The sequence below is a fragment of the Nymphaea colorata genome, chromosome 6 (assembly GCF_008831285.2).
Source record: "Nymphaea colorata isolate Beijing-Zhang1983 chromosome 6, ASM883128v2, whole genome shotgun sequence".
Lineage (NCBI taxonomy): Eukaryota > Viridiplantae > Streptophyta > Magnoliopsida > Nymphaeales > Nymphaeaceae > Nymphaea > Nymphaea colorata.
In genome coordinates, this window is record NC_045143.1 from 7,768,866 (window position 1) to 7,792,082 (window position 23,217).

Consider the following 23,217-nt stretch of genomic DNA (forward strand, 5'->3'; position numbering starts at 1 on the left):
TTTAATTTTATGAATTTAAAGAATTAACTTAAAATAGGCTAAATTGGTTTAAGAAAATAAAAATAAATGATCTCTACCCCTGCCTTCACGTATGTTCTTTTTCATTTATAAAATATTGCAGTTGAACAACGAGAGACGCCAAAATCTTTAGCTTCTATGACTTGAGAATGAGAAGAAACAAACGCAAGCCTTTTATTTTTCTTTTTCGTTTTTGAGGCTGAAATAAATTTAATCAAATATGTGTTGAGTGTCAAGGAGAGAGAACGTGCCAATCTTATTCGTGTGCACGCAAAAGGGGCAGCATGTTGATGTTGATGGCTTTATGAGAGAGAGAAAGAGCCAATAAAATGGAAATATATTGCAAAATTTAGGAACAAGAAATACTTTAAATATAAGAACAAACCGCAAGACAAAATAAAACAACAAAATATACAAGTTACCAACACAATAAATCATAATAAGATGGGTGAAGAAGAGTAGACAGACGAAACAACAAAGTCACCCAGCAGTAGACAAAAGACGGCGCCGTAGTCGAATAACAAAGTGAACATCTCCCTGCACAAGGTGTGCCACAGACTCCGGCGATGAGAAGGTGTTTCTGAAGACCCTGTTGTTGCGTTCATTCCAAATATGCCACTAAAAAAAAATAATCCACAACCTCCAAACACAACCACAATAAAATGATAGGATTAGATTGGTCCACTTCACCTCTTGCGCCACCCCTCCATTCAATTCAAGCCTCTTTGAGGGATGTGGCTATTAAGAGCACGATCAATTACAATAACCCATCATTTGGTACAAAGACCGGGCTACTACGTGTTACTTTAAAGTGCTACCCATCACTTCAGTTATATACTGAATGTTGGTAGTTAACTAATTAATTAAAATATATTACTAAATACATAATAAACCATTACTAAGAGTATTATAAAGAGTATGATAAATGGTCACAATACGATAAATTGTCACTAATGTTATTATAACTAAGGCTTTTAACAATAGTGTTTGATTTTTTTTTAGTCACTTAGCAATTTAATGTAGACCGTCTTGATTTATAAAAAAAACAAAAAGAAAAATATAATGAACATTTTCATCATTCAATAAAATTTATATTTTTTATTTTCTCTCAACCATCTATTTACTTGAGATGAATTGTCTTAATTAAATGGTTAAATGACTTTGGATAACTAGAGTCATCGTTCACTTAGTTTATATATATATATATATATATATATAAAATTTAAGATTCTTGACATTTTTTCCAATCATCACAATTTAACGCAATACATCAGGCAGTAAAATGGTATGATCAATCTATTTAGAAGAGGTACTTGATATTGCCAAGATCCTTTTCCAATAGAAAATAAACATGTTCAAAGAGGGCAAGACAATGGCAGTTAGAATAGATAGTACACGATCATTTATTCCAATAGAAGGAAAACATTTTCAAAAAGGGCAAGCGCAGCTGAAGGTTGACACTTGACATTGATAGCCGCAAGGCGCTGAGTAAAGCGTCATTAGCGGCATCTAACAAGTTGGAGAGAATCCAGGCGTTGGGGAGAGAGGAGAGAGAAGGTTCTAGAGATGCGCAATCATGGAGGGTGACCAAACTTGGAGGCCCGGACATGAGGGGCAATCAATCCAACCCGATTAAATACGAGGCCACCCAACGCTTCTTCCCCCCACGGCTGCCTCTGCGCATTGAGAGAGTCCACCTCTAGAGTACAGGAAGCAGGGAGGGGAGGGAAGAAGAAGAAGAAGGCGACGATGTCGTGGCAAGCATACGTCGATGAGCACCTGATGTGCGACATCGACGGCAACCATCTTACCGCGGCTGCGATCATTGGCCACGACGGTAGCGTCTGGGCTCAGAGTGATACCTTCCCCCAGGTTTCTCTCTCTCTCTGGCTTGTCTTATTTTGCTTTTTGATCTATTGGGTAGCTTATGTTTTTGTCGAAGAGTTAGTGACAGAAGGTAGGCTGGTGGTTTTCTGCGAGATCTTGTGAGTCTGTGGTTCTTCAATGTTTTGATTAATGTCTTTATGGTGCTACCAGTTGATTGATGTTGGATGGTCTTAGCGAATCGATCTTCTCTTTTTCTGTTAGTTTCTGTATTTCTATTGTCAAATGATCATTGGAAAAAATTCCGTTGTTGATGATTTTGGTTTGTTAGATGGTCCTAGCAAATCGATCTTCTATTTATCTGTTAGTATTCTGTATTTATATTGTTAAATAATCATTGTAGAAAAGTTCCTTTGTTGATGATTTGGGTTGATTTGGTTTGTTCTTGATTTTCTGGATGACTGTATACGATTTTTATGTATTTCTTCTTCGTGTCCGACTTGAACTTAAAATACCCAGCAAAGGTGTTTCTAGTTTTTGTTAATTTGAATTTCAGGGTTCAATCGTTGACGGAAATTGTTGTTTTGGCCTTCAATGAGCAGTTTAAGCCTGAAGAGATTGCTGGTATCATGAATGACTTTGCCGAGCCGGGGTCACTGGCACCGACCGGATTATACCTTGGATCGACCAAGTACATGGTGATCCAAGGTGAGCCTGGGGCTGTCATCAGAGGGAAGAAGGTGATGAAATCTAATCTTACGTGGATTTGTTTGTTCAGTTATATATTGCACATTCTTCTCGATTAGCTTTATTTTAGAAGTCTGAGATTGATGTGCCTAATGAGATCTGGTCTGCACATGTGAATTTGATCTGCTCAATGGTAGACAAGAATTTGTAAAAAGCCTGCTTACATATCTATGCCTGTGACCTTTAGTGATCTCCAGTTGAATGTTCCAGTGTCCATTTTTCTTAGATTGGCAGTTCCAGTCTCCCAACTTGCTTTATCAGTTGGGAACTTAGGAGACTTATATCTGATTCTCGATAGTTAACATGGCCAGCTTTTGGATACTCGTTCTGATGTTGAAGTTATCATATCGAGCTACACGTGATCAAGCTACCCGATGTTATTCTTAGTCTCGTCTTGTTTTGAGTTTCTTTTATGGAATATAATTAGCAGGTCTGGCCTTCACTGACACAATTGCCAGCATGACGTATTAATGATCCTGTGGCACTGTCTCATTCCAAGAAGTTAAACCTGCTTCTATGTGGTTAGCATGTTAATGCTATATTTCTATGACTGCTTATTTTCCAGGGAGAGGTAAAGATTTTATTTTTGACGAAGATGTTACATTTGATTTCCACAGACCAGTTGCTCAAGCCTCAAGCATCTCTTTCTCTCCCCCTCTCCCTCTCGTATGCGGACAAACAAAGAAAAGCAAGAAGTCTGAGCCATTGTTGCTTTTGAAATTTGATTGATCTATGGTTTATTCACCAAATAATCTGGAGATTTTGGAATATATTCTAACATATTGATGAATAAAACCTTGATGACTTTATTTAAAAAATGGGTTTTCATTTGAAATTTTTGATAAATACGGGTTTTTTTTTACACATCTTGTTCTATAATTTGAACTCAGAAAGTTCTGGCGTTCAAAGATAATACAGCATTTATGGACAAGCTTTCTGAGGTGATACTAGAAGTTAGGTTCTATGTTTTTCCTTCGTTTGGATCATTGGTAATGTGATATATCCATGGAAATTTTCTGACTTGAAGATACTCATATTTAACCTTTTGAGCTGGTGCTCCACATATTTACCACGAACCAGTTTGTAACGTCTGACGAGTTTGTGATTCCAATGCACATGCATTTGGCTATGTCAGAAGGGAGCATTCCAGCTATCATAGTGTTTTCATATTGGCATCTTCCAGCTATCATAGTGTTTTCATATTGGCATCTATCATGTACTTTATGACGTCTTCTGGGCTTCCTTTGAGTAACTATAGGTCTTTAGGAATTGCTGGAATACATACAGGTCCACAGGCGCATGTGCATTTGGAACGTCCTATTGATAAGAATGAGCAAAGATCTCATTTGTGCCAGCAAGATCCACCTTTAAGTTTTGCTTTTTCTAGATGTGCTATTGTCCTTTACTCTTTTAAAAAGACAATGTGGCATGCAGCCATGTGCATCATTGGACAACTCATATTGCTGGCTAATTTTCTGAAATGAATTCAAATTATTTGATATATATGTATATATAATTATATATCCATGAGCTGGTGAGCTTTTCTGTAAAGCGTACTTGCATATTCTCAAGGAAGACGACTACTGTTGCTTTCACCACATTTATCCTGGTGTCTTTCTTTCTATCTAGTTGGGAACAGTTTTTCTCTGGTTGCATGAGCAAAGTGCAGCAATGATCATGTACCTCCTGTCTTTTAGTGCATAAATAACTTGCTCACCATTTCCATGGATGGAGTTTTAAAAGTGAAAACATGCTCTTTAAATAGTATTTATCATACACGACTTTTCTTTAGGATGTTTATGAACTAGCAGCAAGTTGCAGAATTTAGGTTGTATGCGGAGGTCAACACCTGATGTTACCAACCTTGTCTTTCGGGTAATTTTCTGACAATTTTGTAAAAGGAGAGGGGAAGAAAAATGGGAAAGAGAAGAGGGAGGGTGTGTGTGTGTGTTTGTATCTGTTCCAATGTCCAGGAATCTTTCAATAAAAAGAGAAATGCTTGAGATGTCTTGTAGGAAAATTCTCATTAATTTTACTGGATGTGCATATTTAGCAGCTATACTGTTTCCTGTTCTTCCTCAATCCTCATGCTTCTGCATTTTAGCCTCTTGTTATGATAAGCTCAGTTTGACCTGTGGATATTTTACATTCTTTGATTCTCATTTGCAGATATTTATTTTTCCTCCAAATTTCCTTTTTGTAAATGTCCTGATTGCTGCAGGGTTCTGGAGGAGTTACTATAAAGAAAACGAACCTGGCTTTGGTCATCGGAATCTATGACGAGCCATTGACCCCTGGTCAGTGCAACATGATTGTTGAAAGGCTTGGAGATTACCTCATCGAGCAGGGGCTCTAGCTCTTTACATCCAGTGTGGATTTTCATTTATTTGGGCATTGTGATTCCTTTTATATAAAGCTTGCACCAGACATTAAAAGTTGTTGCGGTGAATAATTTATAGTTGGGTTTTTTTTGTGGGACATGATTATTTTTCCCTTTAGTGCGCAGGGGTGAAATGGTATATTTTGATTCCACATTTTCTGCAGGCTCTGTATCTTGTCTGTGAACCATATATTGGTTTTTGAGTAAATGGAAATATTATAGAAGATTTTGGTAATGGTTGGCATGTTTTTGTGCTAATGGAATTCAGATCATATAATGCGTAGAATTTCAGCCGCAGCTGACCAATTGTTATATTATTGTGTACCCATCTGGTATATGACCGCTTATTATCCCGTGGTCAGAGGCTTGGCTTGTTCCCGCGGTTCAGCGGTTAGGCCTATACATGTTATAAACATAGTTTTCCAACACATGCCTCAGTCCTATGGTTTGACGCCATTAACGCTAAAATGGGCATGAGAGATGTGGTTAGGCACTATCAGAGATGAGAAATATATTCAAATTAAAAATGTACATCCATTTAGTGAATCTACCCTCTTATTAGAAAAAAGAAAGCGGCAATCTACTGCAACAATTATCGAAGATACTTCTCGTCAGCCGAAAGAACAGACGAAAAGTTAATAAAAAGTGACTCTTTAACATGGACAGATCAGGTTCGCACAAAAAGTTAGTTGACTTTATCGGGCTTCTCCTTGGATCCTTGGACTAAGAACAATTATATTCAAAACAAAAGTAGATAAGAAGTTAATGACAGTTCAAACTTGACAAGTTCCATCAATATACGGGAACAGTCTCACTACAGATGCACATAGTTCGAGTTGCTTCCCACATCAAATTGATTCAGATTCGTGAATCTAGTGACCTCGTTGGAGAGTTTATCAGGAACTATCGTGGAGAATACACTTGCTTGCGGATCCTGCTTGATCTCCTCACAGGAGTCACCATTCCTTCATCTCCACTTCCCTGTATCATTAAGACTAAATACATCAAATTCATTGAACAATCCTGAGGGAAAAAAAAATGACGAAAATACTTGTGCAAACAATAGCAACGAATGCCAACAACACTATTCCCAGCTGTTGACATATCAACTGATTCATACGAATAAAACAGCAAGAATCAGTGATTTGCTTAGTAGTTTGGCATATCAACTGATTCTGTGCGTATGCAACGAACAGAATGATGTCACGGACGTAGCATGAGTGCTTTTTGACATATCAATTGACTCATGGCAACAGAAGTTTCATGACTGCCTTTTACACTTGAATGAGGTGAAAAAGCCGCAGGCTTGAGAGGAAAACACATATTACCTTAAATTTCCCCTGAGAATAGAAGCTCCCATATGAAAAGGATGCGGCAGTAGAGTTTTCTGAAGGAGGCGTCACTGCTTCAAGGTTAGTGTAAGTGGTTACATTTTTCTTTCTGTATCTTCTCCCGGAAGAAACTTCGGGTTTAGCCTCAGCATCCATACTGGGGTGAAGGCTTGAAGTCACATCATGGTTCCCCTTGGAAGAGGCTGCCAGATTAGCCCCGGCATCCTCGTTACAGCAAACGCTCGAAGTTGCAAGACGATGTCCTGTTTGAGCCACCTGACTTCCACCTACTGCCCTTGGTTTATTTACGCCATTGATTCTCCCATCTGGCGAATGAGTTGCAAGACGATGTCCTGTTTGAGCCTCCTGACTTTCCCTTACTGCCCTTGGTTGATTTACGCCATCGATTCTCCCATCTGGCGAATGAGCACTTCCCATCTCTGTAGTCTCTTTTTCACAAGACAAGAATGGGGTCCCAACTTCCCCAGCTCCTCCTACTCTGCTGTTCTTCCTCCTATGAAAAATGTAGAAAGTGGTTGAAATCACAGCAGTTAAGGCAAAAATTCCAACTACAAAATTGTTTGTCGCCTTATTTTTGCGCAACCAACTCCGTTGGCCTCTGATTTCACTCTCGTCGTCATTCAGTTGCTTATCAGTGTCAATGCCTAGCTGATCTTCAGTATCGTTGATTTCATATTCTTCCTCCTCACTGACTATCTGGTCCACTTCTGGTTCCATGACTACAATATAGTCTGGCCCACCGGTTAGCTCACCATCACCCAGATCCTCTGGGACTTCGAATATGCGCAGCTCATATTCAATTTCTTCTGTCTCATTATCATCTTTAAGAACTTCCAGCGGCTTAGAATATTTAGGCAGGCCATGTTCTGCTTCTCCTGTCCCATTGTTGACTCTCCTTGTTTCTTGCATCTCATTTTCTTCACCGGCATTCTCCAGAGTTCCCACTAGCAGGGAAGGTTCCTGCTCCACAGGTTCTCTTTCTACTGCCATTCTTGAACTATCATCACTTTCTTCATTGCCGATGTGTTCCAAAATATTTTGGTGATACATTGACAGAGGTACTTCATCTTCTAGACCAGAAATATGGCTAGAATTTTCACGACAGCTCCTATTCTCAACAGTGGAGATAGGGTACGTTTGTGCAGATTGAGCCTCATGGCCTGCACTATGTGGATATAGCACAGCGCATAGATATCCAGCAAGAACTTGGAGAATTTCATTTTGGTTCTCCCTATTGCGGTTCTCTATCACCTTCAAACATTTGCACTGGAAAGAATTTGGCGTTTCCTTCAAGCTTCTAGCTACATACTTCGCCTGAAAGATTATTTTGTGTGGAAATGTATGTGAAGTAGGGGCAGGAGGCCAGTCCATACAGCATAAAGAGAAGCCTCCAAGTACAAAAACGAAGATAATTGCGCGGCACAGGAGACTGGAACTTGAGCCGTTTATCTCCTCACAATGGTCGTCGTCGTCGTCTTTATCTTCCCGAGATTCTCTTGTCCCCTTTGCTGGGTTAGCGTCACTATTTTCTTGATTGAACCCTGAACAATCTTCGTGGTTCTCCGAGCTCTCATCCTCAGAAGAGAGAATGCACAAGTTCTCACCCTCTGAGAAATTTCGATCTTTTTCTATCTGGTCCATGTTGGATTCATCGGAAACAGATTGTTCCTCATCATCCGGGCGTCTTTTGTTGCTCAGCACCCATTCAAGCCGCCGATTAGGCCTGTATCTAAGATATTGCGGCCTCGGCGTTAAATAGTTGTTGACAGGGTCATAGGGAAGAGAAGATGTGATTCGTTCGCAATCCTTCACGTAATGGAGCCCACAAGCATCAGGGATGCCTTGAACACTAGAAGAGGATGCTGTGCTTTGGTGAGGGGCAGCCTTCGCAGACTCGTTAAGGCTTTCTTCCGCCATCATGATAAAGCTTGAATACATGGTTGTTGAGATTGCCCCCTCGTCTACAGCATTAGACTCGGAAGAATTCAAGATTTCGCCGTTTTCACCAAGGATTTCCTTCTTCGTTGAGGCCACTTTTGACGCCGCCGGTACAGTGTGCCCAGTAAAAGGCTTAAAAATCTTTCCAGAAGCGTGGTAGTTCGAACCCATGGGCTTTGTGAAATGGTGGTTCATAGTCTCTTGGTTGCTCTCGTTAATCTTGTCACCGAATGAGTCCCCGGAATCTGTGGTTCTGCCGGTATGATCTGCAATGGAAGATCACAAATGGGCTTCTGGCATGAGGAACATAAGGCAGAGAGAGAGAGAGAGAGAGAGAGAGAGAGAGAGAGAGAGAGAGAGAGAGAGAGAGAGAGAGAGAGAGAGAGAGAGAGAGAGAGAGAGAGAGAGAGAGAGAGAGACATTCCAGTTACCTGTAGCATTATAAGGGGAGGTTGGAGAAAGGTGGCATCTGGGATTCGCATGGTTCTTGTTGGAGAGATCGGAAGAAGAACTGACCCTAGAATTCTCCATTCAGATCTTGAAGTGATCGATTGGACGAAGTAATTCTTTGCAAAACAGAACCGCTATCTTCTTTCTATCGGATTAATGTGTGCGAGCGAGAGAGAGAGACCAAAAGATGATGTACAGGAGAGAGATGGAAGATTTACAATTTTTTTTTCGACCGTTAGAGAGAGGGGGGTTTTGGCCGCCAAGGAGGTTAGGAAGAGATGAAGGAAGCCGTTCGTTCAAATCTGCATGGCAGGCAATCCACATGCGATTCGTCTTGCTCCCTAAACCCGTAACGGCTACTTAGAGCGAAGGTCTTCCCCTCCCCACACCCAGCCTTGACGGATCTGACTTTCGTATATTCAATAAGCTGGTAATAATTTATTGACATTTGTGCTTAAATTTTCTTAATAGGGGACGCAAGGTATACATTTCTTGTGCCCTTGTGGAGCGCACAAAATTGCATTTACGAACAGACGAGACAAACCTAAAAGCCCAAATTTCTTGTTGATGAAAATTGAAAGGTTTATTGCCCATGCATGTTTTTTTTTTTTCAAAATGATTTTTGAGTTTTGATATATTAATATGATATTGGGGGGAAGCATGGGGAAATGGTTTAGATGGAGAGGGGCGAAACACATGCAAACTAAAGTGTCATGCATTTATATACAAACTAAAATATCATGCATCACTATTTGGTGGTGATCTATCGTAAAATTTGTCTTTGTCTTGGTTTATTTAATTATGTAATGTTGGTTATATATATATGGCACTAGGGCATATATATCACTCAGAGTTCTATTTATTATAAAGTCTCTTTTATAACTTCTTCAAAATGGCGTGAACTTATCATTTATGTTTATGCATTTTAACAATTTAAAGGGAGATTTTTGTCGTACCAAATCTGACTGATCACATTGTATCTTAGAAATTTGAAAAGTACATGAACATGTTGTTAAGATTATTTTATAGAAAACTAATTACTTTTTAAATTCAAGTGCGCTTCTCCGATCATAAATTTGAAATGAAATAAACAAAACACACAATTACAAATTGGTACCCGAAACCGCTTCTCCCACCCTCTTTGCCTCGGGAATGCTCGTCTTCTTTACTGCTCTAGTCGTTTGAAAGAAAAAAGTTAAACGGCAAAAAATTTTACAGCGCAAGTTGTAAGATCAAGGCCATTCTAAAGGCCATTGCTGGTTTCATATTGGCAAGCCAATTGGTGGCATTTTTTGACTAAAGGGCACTGGTCATCGCTATGTCATTTTTCATTTTTCCAATGAAACTTTTGCTGGCATGTATCTCCGCTGCTGAGTCACAAATATGAAACTTAAAAGACAAAAAAATTGGCCGTGTTGCAAATCAAACTATTGGCAAGAAGTTGGCCAACATTTAAGAGAGACACCTTTTATAATTGAGAAATTGACTATATTCCTTCAAAGCTTGAGCTTCGGTAAAACAAGAATATTGTTGGACGGGACCTGCATGGTTTCAGTTTTTCTTAGGTTAAATTGATAGATATGAAGCAAAGACAGGTGAAAAACAAATTCCCTAATTTCTCTAATCTTAGTACTGATTATACATATCCTAAATATGTTTCTACTAGGGCTGGTTATGATGAATTCAAGAAAATATGGACGTATTATTCAGTCCATGTTAACCTCCAATGACAATCAAACGAGCTTGACAAATATGTAGCTGTTGAAACAGATTTTGGTTGTGTTTTAAGGAATAATTGATGCCATTTCATTTATTTCTCTTAAATATGGCATGGGACATTGTTAGTTTTGCCATTAACCATATGGTTATCAATATCATATTATCTTAACCGAGTAACATCGGTGCTTTTTAAATGTGACGCAAAATTTTATGTTCCTCGATCTCCCATCTATTGACCACATTTTAGGGTAAGTTCTGGCCAGAGATATTACGGCTTTCTAAATAGTCATTTAGGATATAATTTAAACGGTCATGCGTATAGAAGACCAAGCGAAAACTATGTTAACCACCACCATTGTATTTTGACATACGCCATTCGGACTTTCCAATGCATTGGTTACTCTCTAAAGGATAGCAAGCTTACTGAATGACTGAAGACAGGAAGCTCTTTTGTGTGATTAAGAATAGTATACCTATGAAGGCCGCCGAAGCCGTCATTCTTGCTGGAGACGAGGCATTCATTGCCCTCCTTATTGCAGGAAAAAGGGGAGTTTCGAGAAGCCTCTTCTTTTTGACAAAACAGAAGGTGCGAACCTACCTGATGTAATAGCCCCACAATAGGTATCTATCTAAACCCATGAAGCAACTCAACAACATGATTAAGCTGTTACCACAAATCATCAAGACCCATTCCAAACTTCAATAATCTTCTCAACACTACCATTTCTGGACACAGTAGAATCTACTTTTCCCAATTAACTAGGCAAGAAGACAATCAGGATGCAGCAGTAGCTGATCCCAATAGATAGGTTCAGCACCATGTCCTGCATCAAGGGCCAGAAGTAATTCATATGTCAAAGACTCAAAGGCTGTTCTATGCCTAAGAATATGCATTCTTGATCTGCCTTGCAAGTGAACGACACACCTACCCTAGAAGTCTTCTGTACATTGAATAGCACAGGCAAAAGTACACATTGCTGGAAGCAATTTTTCAAAAGGATGAGATTGAGACTAGACCTCATTTCAAACCATCAAAACCATAAACAGATTTGGATATGAATCAGATAGACTCACAAAACCTCAAACATATCCTGCCTACCTGAGGCATCTTCAAAAACACCTCCTATCGATTTACCAGCACTGAACGAACTTGTGCAGACACCAACTTTAGTTACATCCACTTTCCAACAATGTCCTGAAGCTCCTCCACTGACATGACCAAGACTCATCAAAAGTATCAACTACAAAATCTTCTTCCCGTAGAGAAAACAGGCAACTCCAACCATGGAAATGTTCATTTCCTATATTGACTATCATTGCCACTAATAAAAATCAAGCTTATCTGAGAACACAAGGATCCTAAGAAGTTAGAAAAGCAATAGCAGCTTAAGCATGACAAAAAGCCCATCAGAAAAGATAATGCATGTAGTATTGATAGATATTTATAACAGCATTCGGAGTTGCTTCATCCATCATTGCTGCACCGACAAGCATTACTGGAAATTATTAGATGCCCATATGGAATAATAAAGTTTAAAACATCAAAGCAGCTTTCCTGCAAAGCAGCTGGAATTACATAATATTTCTGAGGTCCTCAGTTCTTGCTATGTTGCCTAAAACAAAGAATTTTCTTGTGTAACATTGACCAATTACATCCAAAGCATCCATACAATCACATGCATTAAGATAAATCCGATCACATCCAGACAATCATAATGAAGTATGCATACAATCATGCAGCAACAAAATTAGTGTGTCACATCCAAACAATCACGTGCACACAATCAAATTCGTGATAGACCATACATCAACATTCACACATAATTTCCTATCAAAAGTTGTCCAAGTGCAAAGCATAGCAAAGAAGTGTAATTGTCAATTTATCAAGTACATAGCGGTCAAAGTCACTTCAACAAATATTAGCGAATCACATAGAGATCACATCTAATTAGAATAAGAAACATAAACAAGTTCAAAAAACATTGCAAATATACACTTGAACATATCTTCATATCATATACATGCAGTGATTAATAATAAATAGAGAGCCACACACTAAACATTTGCAAAATCTTGAAACATTTGATTTGTTATGGACATGCACAAAGAGTTATTGCTTCCATGGCGGGATGTTTGTGTTGCAACTTCACCTTCACTTAAACATGTTGAACTTGAAGCATTATCATTTGATGTGCCCTCACAATATCAAACTGCTCTGCATTCAGATTTTGATCTATAATGAAATTATGCAGTACACAGGTAGCTAATACAATCGGAACTTGTTTTTTAAAAGGATATTTAACTTGTGATTTCAATATAGGAAACCTTCCTCCCAATAATCCAAATGTTCGTTCTATAGTTGTTTATAACAATGAATGCCTATAATTGAATAGTTCCTCTGATATCCTAATATGCATCTGGTGTGCTAAATTCAGACGTATGATAACGATGTCCTTGATATGGAGTTAAAAGTCCGATGATGTTTGGATAAATCCCATGAACAAGATAATATTTACCTACACATTATACACAATATAATCAAATGTTATTATTATTCAAAAGCTAAGATTCATGGATAGTACATAGACATGTGAGGACAGTGTTTTTAACTTTTTATACTTGTAGGTATCACAAAAGGGTCAAATCGGGTTATCCAATGCACTACATAGTACTTGTGAATTGTTGCACTCCCTTCCCTTCCTGCTACGACATACTGAAATCATGTCAAACCCAACTACAGCCATCACGTTTTGTGAAATAGCTCCTTCGCTATTGCGAATCTTTCTTGATCAAAGAATGACACCCAATTAGGTACATGAATGGCACCAATAGCTCCTAGACAATCCTATATGCATTTATAAAAGTGAAAATGACTATAACATTAGCATACATGTAAATGCATAACATACATGTACTTACCTTAAAGTATAGATAAAATTGATGGTCAACTTAAATCTTTGATGAGGTGTCATTGTTTGGGCATCAGATTTAACTTGTCCAAGTTGACAAATTGCACGCAAGCATGCATTGAAATACTTATTGTTTGTCCAAAATGTTGAGATGTATCTTAACATGCACGATTGCCCCTGTTATGTCCAATAGTTTAAAGAAATATGGCGACTTTGTTCTTCTACACTAATTTCACTAGCATCTTCCAATAAACCTCTATCTCTTGGTGAATTACATAATGTGATATATGTGTGTACGTCCAATGTGTAATAGATCCAAAAAACTTCTTGGATGGCCATGAATGATGTTTTGGACAAACAGAGAACCAGCATCTTTATATGGATACGTTTAAGCAAACACATGATGACGACCATTGCGATTGCGACTTTATGTATGACTTGTCTTTCCTCATCATCATCCAACATCTCTAAGAAATTGAATATCTCAAAATTAACAACCCTTATAAATAGCATAAACAAACAGTAGAAAAATGAACAATTTCCATCTGATCATGAACATTTAAAGAAATAACAATTTCCAAAACATATGCATATATGAATAAACAATAACAAGAAAGAACATCCTAGAAATGCAATTAGGGTATAACATTCAACAATCATTGACATAGTGTTACACCTAAAGTGCCTAATAGTGTGTGCAGTACAAAAGGAATCTTGAGGTGTTTGGGGTGGAGTAGTGGGGACTGAATAGGACTTTCAGCATTCAAGATTCAACACTTGTATAAACAATTAGCTTTTGGATATTTCTGAAACATATAGCATATCTACTCAGGCAAATAGTAATTGAAAACACAAATATACCTAAAATGTTGCATACAATTACTGGATACTCAAATCAAATAGTTGGACAATATCAATACACTTCATAGTGCGATCCCAGCCAAACCCATTCGCCTTCAGAATCCTTTTGTAAATTGACAAACTTGGTTTCTGAACCTTCAATTTATCCTTGAATTTCTCTTTCACAAAAGGCTGGCCCATACCTCTCAATCAGTTTTTTTTTCAATTGTTGTGTATGCTTTTCCTTACCCTCCACTTAATTCCTTGCTAGGTACACAAGCTTGCTTTAATAAAAGCTGTACTAAATAGTCACTTTGTGATTTATTCCGCACCAAACTAACTACCCTTGCTGCTCTATATGCCAGAATCTTCCAATCTGATGCATTCATACAGAGTTTTAATTAATAAATACAACAAACATGAATATGAATACAACATTAATCCAAAAGGAGTAGAAGACATGTTATTTCATCACAAAAGATGCCAAATGAAGCTGAACATTAAGGAATTTACGTTTTCATAGCACCATAAGACCGAATTCCACCAACCTTATTACTGCTTTTAATACAGAGAAGATATCATTTTATCCAAAACCTTGTCCAATAATAACAACACAGACTTCTAGTGGACACCGCAAATGGTTATAGCAGTGAAGCATAAAACAACAAAACGCACAATTTAGCAGAATATAATGTACATGTCACTTATATTCATCACGTAAGATCTTTAACAACCCCTTCTTAAAAACCACACTGTCTAGAAACAGAAAGGAAAAAAAAATTCTGTTGTATCCAATTCTCAACCGGTATGCAGTCCATGTTTCACATGAAGAATGCTGTTGGTGAAATCAAACCCCTCCAAAAAAAAATATCAAACCAAGTTTTCTTTCCATTCTTTGTCCCACAAAAACTATGCTCTAGACAAGAAAACCTTCCATGTGAATTTACTAGTAACATTTGGCTATTTGGAGTAAAAGAATATTCCATACAGGAATGCACCTTGTAATAGGTTTAGTTCAAATGATTGTCCATAAAAAGAACTAAGTACTAATATGGGGAAACTGGCACAGGCATAGAAAACTGAATATCACATAAAATATTCATCAATAGTGGAAGCCTAATAATTATGTGATTAATCTCAGGCCCTCAACCATAATAAAGTTTTCACATGCTCATTATCCATGTCAACACCAAATAGACGGATGAAAATTGAAAATAAAAAATCTAGCATCAGATTTTATGATGGGAGGAACAACAAAATGGAACAAGTTTGGCCATACCCTGCCAGATCCAAATAGATAGATGAAAACAAATGATCTAGTACAGATTTATATCAGAATCCTTGAAATGAAGACAAAGTCTTGTTCACACAATTCCAAACACCTAGGCAAATGAACATCTCCACTTTGTTACAGAAAAAATTTTGATAATGCTTGAGTTGATAACATATACAAAAAGCAGAAAGGAACAGGAGATTATCATCATCTTTTACAAACAAGAGCAAAAAAAGAAGGAAAAACTAAAAAACTGAAGCACACATTCTATGAAGGATATGATCCAAGATCCAGCTCAAACAGAAAAGTGATATCCTCTTACATGTTAAACAACAAGATTTTTGGATCCTCCATCTGGATCCAAAATCCAGCACGTTGAACGATGTCTCACGTTATTAATGCCCTTCTAATATGTGAAGTCTCTTAGGATTCTACGTTATTGTAAACTGTGTTGAGGTATTCAATGTCCTTGTAATATGTGAAGTATTAGAATTCTACATTCTTGTAAACTGTGTTGAGGTATTTAATGTCCTTGTGATATGTAAAGTCTCCTAAGATTTTACGATCAAAAGTCTCTTAGGATTCTGCAATTGTAACTGTTTTCTCTAATAAATATGGGCCATGTAAGACCATCCTGGTCACGGCTTCTTCTTCTCAGCTTCTTCTTGTTTCATTCTTTCTCTCTATCTTTCTACGTGAATACAGATTTCAAGTTGCAGTTATTGGTGCCATATTTCTATCATTACAGTCTTAACAGGAAATCTAAGACTTCTTTTCCAGGTATTTTGTAACATGATACTGAGTTTCAAGGTGGTGGAAATCTTATCAGAATAGATATTAATCTGTTGGAAACACAACTACAAACATTTTCTAAAATTCTGTAACATGATACTGAGTTTCAAGGTGGTGGAAATCTTATCAGAATAGATATTAATCTGTTGGAAACACAGCTACAAACATTTTCTAAAATTCCATAACTATGAAACTTCTCAACCTTATTTTGAAATAAAAGAATAACTAAACTATTTATGTTTGTTCCCTATTGTTCACCATTACAGCGTAAAGAATAAAGATACACATTTTCTTCAAGGTTCTTTGAAAATAAGGTACTATAATCAGTTTGGGCTATACAGTCCAATTGAGAATGGTGAACACAGAAGGATTTGCAGTAGGAAGAAATGAATTGGCCACTTTGAGATGGTTCATTGTTTTTTTCATTTTCCAATACTCCTGCCAGCAAATCCAAGCATTTCCTCTACACATGGGAATGTATGTGCAAGAAATTTCAGAATTTCAATCTCTGTTGCCAACGGACCCACTATTATGCAGATAGACAATGCACGCGAAAACCACTTTCCAAGCACATTTTTAGTTGCAGCCACCTCAAAAATTGAAAAAGCTAAAAGCTAAAAGGAAAAAAAGAGCAATCGTATTAAGCCGACCACAACTTCCAATATTTAGATCATAGTCACAAATAACGTCTCAGAATTCAAACAGCGAGGTTTTTCTCGGGTATAATACAGCGGGCTTGAAAAATACGGGAAAAAACTGTATTTAAAAAAAAATCCTAAAAATTAAGAAAAAATAAAATAAATGAGAAACTAATAAGACAACAAGAATCAGAATCAGAATCAAACTAATGCATAAATCAGAATCGAACTAATGCACAAGTAACATCAAATTTATAGCCCTCATGGCTTTATAACACAATTTAAATCATTCTTAAATACAAAAAAAGAACATATCCATCATTAATCTTCATCCCATGAAGTAGAGTCACCTTCTTCATTTGTTCTACTTAGTCCGCATTCTTCATCATCTTCTTCTTCTAAATCTGAAGACAACCCAACCTCTACATTTTCTGCTTCTGGAAATGTATTCACATGGTCAATATAGATTGGATTTGCATTTATGTTCTTTATTTCTGCAGCCATGCTTTGCAAATGCATTCTAATGAACACCAAATCAGTTAATCTAGATGGTAAAAGATTGCTTCTCTTCTTCATATTAGCAGCTTCAAATGCACTGCATGGCTTAAAACTTTGATTGCTACTCTTTGAAGAATAGGAACAGAAGATCCAAATATCTCCCACCAAATACCTAACATAATTTAAAGAAACAAACAAACAAAAATGAGATTCATACAGCTGTAAAATTGTAATTAAAATATTTAACCAATCATCAACAATTCAGTAAAAGTGAGACACTTACGTGGATGAGAAGTGTCAATGACACTCATGGCCAACCCATCACGAAATAATGTAGGATCTCTGTTGTGATATTTGATCAATTCAAGACCCATATTTGCATAATCCTCATGAACAAGAAGTTTTTTTTTGTTACTAAGTCCAAACCTTCCCGAACTTCTTCATTTGTCCTTAGTATATTATTCCAAAACAAATGAGGATTTAGATAAGCTGCTGCGGCATGTATGAGACTATGCAAATTACGATTCCATCTCTTATCAATTATATTCCAATACAACATATATTTTTCTTTCCTATCGTTGTTTGCATTTTTGATAGCTTCTTTAGCTCTATCAAGTGCTTCATATAGATAACCCATAGTGGCCCCTTCCCCATCTACCATCTTTAGTACTCTCACTAACAGTTCAACAAACCTGATTATTTCTTTTCCATTTCTCCAAAAATCTTCATTTTGAATGGGACTTATAAGTCCTTTTGCATCATTTTTTTCACAGTCTTCTACATGTATACCTTCATTGGAAGCAACCATAAGCCTGAGGCCCTCTTCTTGTTTTAGGATAGAATCCAAAGTGCAAAGCAAGGCAGGTTGTCAAGTTCATATATAATAAGCAACAAACTTTAGATATAATGAGAACTTATACAAAGGGAAAAGAGTTGAGGAGGCCTGGTGTGACTAGATTTGCCTTTCAATTTATTTGTTTGCATTCTATCCTAAAACAAGAAGAGGGCCTCAGGTTTACGGTTGCGTCCAATGAATGGAGACATGTAGAAGACATTGAAAAAAATGATGCAAAAGAACCTACAAGTCTCTTACAAAATGAAGATTTTTGGAGAAAGGGAAAAGAAATAATCAGGTTTGTTGAACCATTAGTGAGAGTACTAAAGATGGTAGATGGGGAAGGGGCCACTATGGGCTATTTATATGAAGCACTTGATAGAGCTAAAGAAGCTATCAAGAATGCAAACAACGGCAAGAAAGAAAAATATATGCCGTATTGAAATATAATTGATAAGAGATGGAATCGTAATTCGCATAGTCCCATACATGCCGTAGCAGCTTATCTAAATCCTCATTTGTTTTGGAATAATATAATAAGGATGGATGAAGAAGTTCGGGAAGGTTTGAACTTAGTAACAAAAAAAACTTCTTGTTCATGAGGATTATGCAAAAATGACTTAGTCAACTCCTTTCCCTTTCTATAAGTTCTCATTATATCTAAAGCTTGTTGCTTATTATATACGAACTTGACAAATTGCCTTGCTTTGCAGTTTGCACATGATATTTGCCACATCTTCTAAACGATCAATGTCTTCAAGCATTAAGTCAATGCAATGAGCAGCACAAGATGTGGCAAAAATGTTTGGATATTTTCCTTCAAGAATAAAATTTGTTTTTCTGTAATTGTTTTCATTATCGGTAACAATATGCAGGACATTGTTTGCCTCAATTTCTTCTATAGTTGAAGATAAAAAGTCAACTATAACTTCTACATTTTTGGGACCTTTTTCAGCATGACTTGCCTTCCAAAATATAGTGCCTCTTGGAGAGCTCACCAACAAGTTTATATAAGATCTGCTTCTAATCGTGTCTTCCCAAATATCAGACATAATTGTGCATCCATATTGTGTCCATGTTTTCTTCATTTCATCAACATAGAATAGAACATCTTTCTTTGCTTCATCTAGCAGTTTCGTTCTTGTTGCTTCAATGCTTGGGAGAATATATCCTGGGCTGAATTTTGTAGTACCAACAACAAAATTCTTGAAATCCACCGATCGAAGTAAGTTGTTCATTACAATAGCTTTAAGTAAAAGCTTATCCACAAAATCCTTTTCCACTTTCTTCATTATACTTGAAATTGTTTGTTTTTTGCCTTGTCCTGTTCCTCCTTCAGACAAAGTTCCACAAAAAAAATTGCTAACTGAACATGATGAACCTACACTTAAATGTGATCCACTTCCACTTTGCATTCTCCCCTTCTCCATGGGTCTGTCCTCAATAACTCTACAAGCTTTGATTGCCATTTGCTTGATATTTTCAGGCACATTATGACATGCAACAACATCATTGCCGTGAATTCCAGCCAAATGATACTGAAATTGCGTAATTCCTCCGGTATATTGCTCAGAACAAAATTTGCAAGTCAACTTCCCTTCATCACTTTGAATTGCATGTGACCAAAATATATCCTTCAATCTAGGCATTTTCTGCAGCTATCAAGTATCAAACACCTGAGGTCCTGAAGCAAAAAATCTAAATCTCATTTCATCTTAAAAAAATCATACATAAATGATAAAGTAAAAGTAAAAAAAAAAAACTAACAATGTAACAAACATACAAACTACAAAGTTTAACAGCGATAGAGTTTCTACCTTTTAATGCACATAAGCAAATCGACTGAAACAAGAGGTAATAAAGTATAAACTATAAAGTAGAGACGTATGCAAATTGACTGAAAACAAAAACTTGAAACTAATCGATTGAAAGCAAAAAACTAGAAACTAACGGAACATACAAACTACAAAGTTTAACAGCGATAGAGTTTCTACTTTTTAATGAACATATGCAAATCGACTGAAACAAGAGGTATAAAGTATAATAGATCTTTGCAACTTTTAATATGATTAAGCCAAATAGTTGGCTAATAAATCAAAAAATTACCATTGTAAGAAGGAAGGACATTGAGAACTGAAGAGTCAATGAAAAAATAATCAGCAGTTGCCATCAACCAGATATCTAAACCATCAAATCGATTTAAAAACTTAATACCTTATGCCATAGACCAACAATGACCTGCTCAATCAAATTGGGGAAGGTATACAGGAATCCTAAGATGTAAGATGATACAACCCACTATAACAATGAAGCGACTTCGAAAATCATTGTCATTTATCACGCATAAGTGGCATTCATAAGTACATACAATAAGAGCTGCAAATAAAGGATGTGAGTCAAACCAGGTCCACTTGTCAGAGCCCAAAGGCATAAAAGCGAGCAGACTTGTTAACTGAAGGTCATTCTCTGTGTACCCATTCATTCATCCACAGCATCGGCTTGTCGTCACAAAACCCAGTAAATCCAAACACTTAAATAAACCCAACAAAAAGCAACAAACACTATTTTTTCTCTTCGATTCTAAGTTGAAACCACTGCCATAAACCAAGACAGAAAAAGGCGAGAACCAAAATCCTGGGAAGAGAAAAACCTTGCTCATTCACAAGCAAAAACAACAACAAACCAACAGGTGAAGAAGAAATGTTCGTTGAGGCCATGAATGAGGAAAAGAGGAAATGGGTTTCCTCCATATTTTCTCTTATCCGCATTCATGGAGTCGATAAACCTTAACCTAGGCCTGCCAACCATCCGCAGGAGAGGAGAAACCAAAAGAATGGATGGAAGATATTCAACAGGGTAAAGGAAATCCCCACCGATGGACGTAAGTATAGATAGAGAAAGAGAGAGAGAGAGAGAGAGAGAGAGAGAGAGAGAGACGTGTATACCTGCTGCGGGAATGGGAGAGAGACCTTCGTATGATGGCGGTGGCGGGCAGGAGACGCTAAGAGCTGAGAGAAAAGAAAAGGAGAGAGGGGGGCGGGTCGAAAAAAATTTCTGGAATTAAAATTCCGGAATAAAAAATACCATGTTTGAAGGAGGCATTCCCGTATCTAAAGAATGGGAATCAAAATACCATAATTCCTGGCATTCCCGCCTCATCAAACGCCAAGAGGTTTCCGTTCATTCCTCTCGCGATTGCTTCGAGAACCTTTAGAATGCCAGAGCGACACTGAGTCGAGACTCGAGGCCTCAGAGTCCTGCGGAACCGGCATCGGTAATTCCACCTCCAGCGCCATTCCTGCACACCGTCCGGCTCGCCGCCATCATTCTTCCGGCCCTCTGGAGATCCTCCATGCTCCCTTTAAGAGCATCACCTCTAGCTCTTCTTCCGCAGTCGCAGCTTCCAGAGTGAATATCCACCGGCTCCTGCACACGCGTCCCCACAGTCAGCTCAAGTTTTCCTCGTGGCATCTCAGGAACGACTTGGTAATGGGTTCCCTCCCTTCCTCTGTAATTCCCCAACACTAGCCGTGCTTCTATCGCTCCCATCCATGGCTGTAGCAGCCTTAGCTTGGATAGCTACAGGTGGAGAAACAGGGTCGACGGCGTCTTCCACCAACACAAGGTCCGTCGTTGCAACAGGGGAAGGGGAGGGTTCCATAGCATCCTCTCTTCAAACTGCTGATTGCACTCACTCGAAGTGTCTAAACCAGCCTGATCTGATGATTCAAAATTCAACGGCCGCAGTAGCATTGATCGAATCGACTGTTGCCATTGCACATACCATTATACAAATGCAAAGTATCATTTTCCATGTCATGAAACTTTACCATGTATACTCTGGGCTATTGAACTTGGAGGAAGTACAGAGATCGTATGCTCAGATCTATATATGAAAGGGTTATTAGATTTTTCGATCCGTCGAACCCGTCACAGCATGCAGCCCAATTCATTGCATCGTGCTAGCATACATGTTTAGCCAGAGCCGGTCATTGGTTTGATTTCATGAGCGTCAACCTTCCTTGCTCGGAGGCCTTGGAAGTAGACATACTATCTTCAAGCTTTTACGCAATTGGATAAACAAATAACAGAGCCTCTTGGGTTGAGTGTGGTTTCTTAGTGCAACAAATAAAAAAAGGAACTACTATCCTAATAACAAAGTCTCGTGACTTGAGTTTGGTTTCTTACAGCAATAAATAAGAAAAAGATCTACCACTGCCTCTTTTATCTCTTTAATGCTATGTTGTTAGTTATGAAGTCTTTTGCAGTTACGTACATTGAAAGGGAACATTTTTATAAATTTCGTACCTGCCATTTCCTTTTTTATTTTCACCACAAAGCATGCCTATTTCAAGCATCATGGAGTACATGAAACACATCAGTAGTAGGCTCACAATTCCTTCAAACCCAAAAAGAGGTTCCCTTAAACTCAAAGTTCAAGGGTGTCCGAGTCATAGAACAATTTGTTATGCACGTCATGTGTTGAACTCCGTGTGTGTGTGTGTGCGTACATGCATGTGCACACGCATGTGTGTGTATATATATGTTCCTATAAATTAAAGAAAACGGTTGCCCCACAACAGTGACGCAGAAGCCGTCCCCCGTTTGCATAGGCAAAAACATGGGATGACTCACTTCCTAGGCGTTCTCGTACATCCTATGCATTTATATGCATGGCACACTCAAGCGCGTCCCGACAACCATCATGTTGCATTATGGTGTAGACGACGTCAACGTCCCGTGCAATCGAACACGCTCTATTAAACCTAAGTATACCCTCGAAAAATTGCATTTTGTCAAAACCTGGTCTTTGAGACAACCTGGTTTTGTAACCAGCTTTTGAAACTTGGTTTCTATTTTTGGATGACAAGGCAAAAGACAACCCTTTATGTAAAACTGGTAGGTTATTCAGGTCGGTTGGTCAAAACTGGATAGCGAGCTCATGCACGACTGTAGACCGTTCTACTAGTGCTTCATGCTAGAGACGCGGACTCATTTCAACAA

General features: G+C 37.8%; 3 protein-coding genes across 9 annotated transcripts; 1 reads left to right on the forward strand and 2 right to left on the reverse strand.

The window, feature by feature from the left end:
* Positions 1-1,588: 1,588 nt before the first annotated feature.
* Positions 1,589-5,204, forward strand: LOC116256117 (profilin). Its single transcript, XM_031632332.2, has 3 exons — positions 1,589-1,890; positions 2,445-2,582; positions 4,811-5,204. The coding sequence occupies exons 1-3, from the start codon at positions 1,768-1,770 to the stop codon at positions 4,943-4,945; spliced, it is 396 nt and encodes a 131-aa protein (XP_031488192.1). The 5' UTR covers positions 1,589-1,767; the 3' UTR covers positions 4,946-5,204.
* A 483-nt stretch (positions 5,205-5,687) lies between these two features.
* LOC116255671 (uncharacterized) lies at positions 5,688-9,194 on the reverse strand. The gene is made up of 3 exons (XM_031631571.2): positions 8,691-9,194; positions 6,298-8,525; positions 5,688-5,950 (listed from the first exon to the last, which is right to left on the reverse strand). The coding sequence occupies exons 1-3, from the start codon at positions 8,788-8,790 to the stop codon at positions 5,873-5,875; spliced, it is 2,406 nt and encodes an 801-aa protein (XP_031487431.1). The 5' UTR covers positions 8,791-9,194; the 3' UTR covers positions 5,688-5,872.
* Positions 9,195-11,190: 1,996 nt separating this feature from the next.
* LOC116255646 (uncharacterized) lies at positions 11,191-22,163 on the reverse strand. Of its 7 annotated transcripts, none has more exons than XM_050078212.1 (5): positions 21,159-22,161; positions 17,662-19,897; positions 17,231-17,550; positions 14,199-14,553; positions 11,191-11,906 (listed from the first exon to the last, which is right to left on the reverse strand). In XM_050078212.1, the coding sequence occupies exon 2, from the start codon at positions 19,860-19,862 to the stop codon at positions 18,891-18,893; it is 972 nt and encodes a 323-aa protein (XP_049934169.1). In that variant the 5' UTR covers positions 19,863-19,897; positions 21,159-22,161; the 3' UTR covers positions 11,191-11,906; positions 14,199-14,553; positions 17,231-17,550; positions 17,662-18,890. The 7 variants fall into 7 exon arrangements, with proteins under 7 accessions (XP_049934169.1, XP_031487389.1, XP_031487387.1 ...); XM_031631529.2 differs by lacking the exon at positions 11,191-11,906 and adding an exon at positions 11,918-12,643 and having other exon boundaries at positions 14,258-14,553; XM_031631527.2 differs by lacking the exon at positions 11,191-11,906 and adding an exon at positions 11,918-12,643.
* Positions 22,164-23,217: the final 1,054 nt, after the last annotated feature.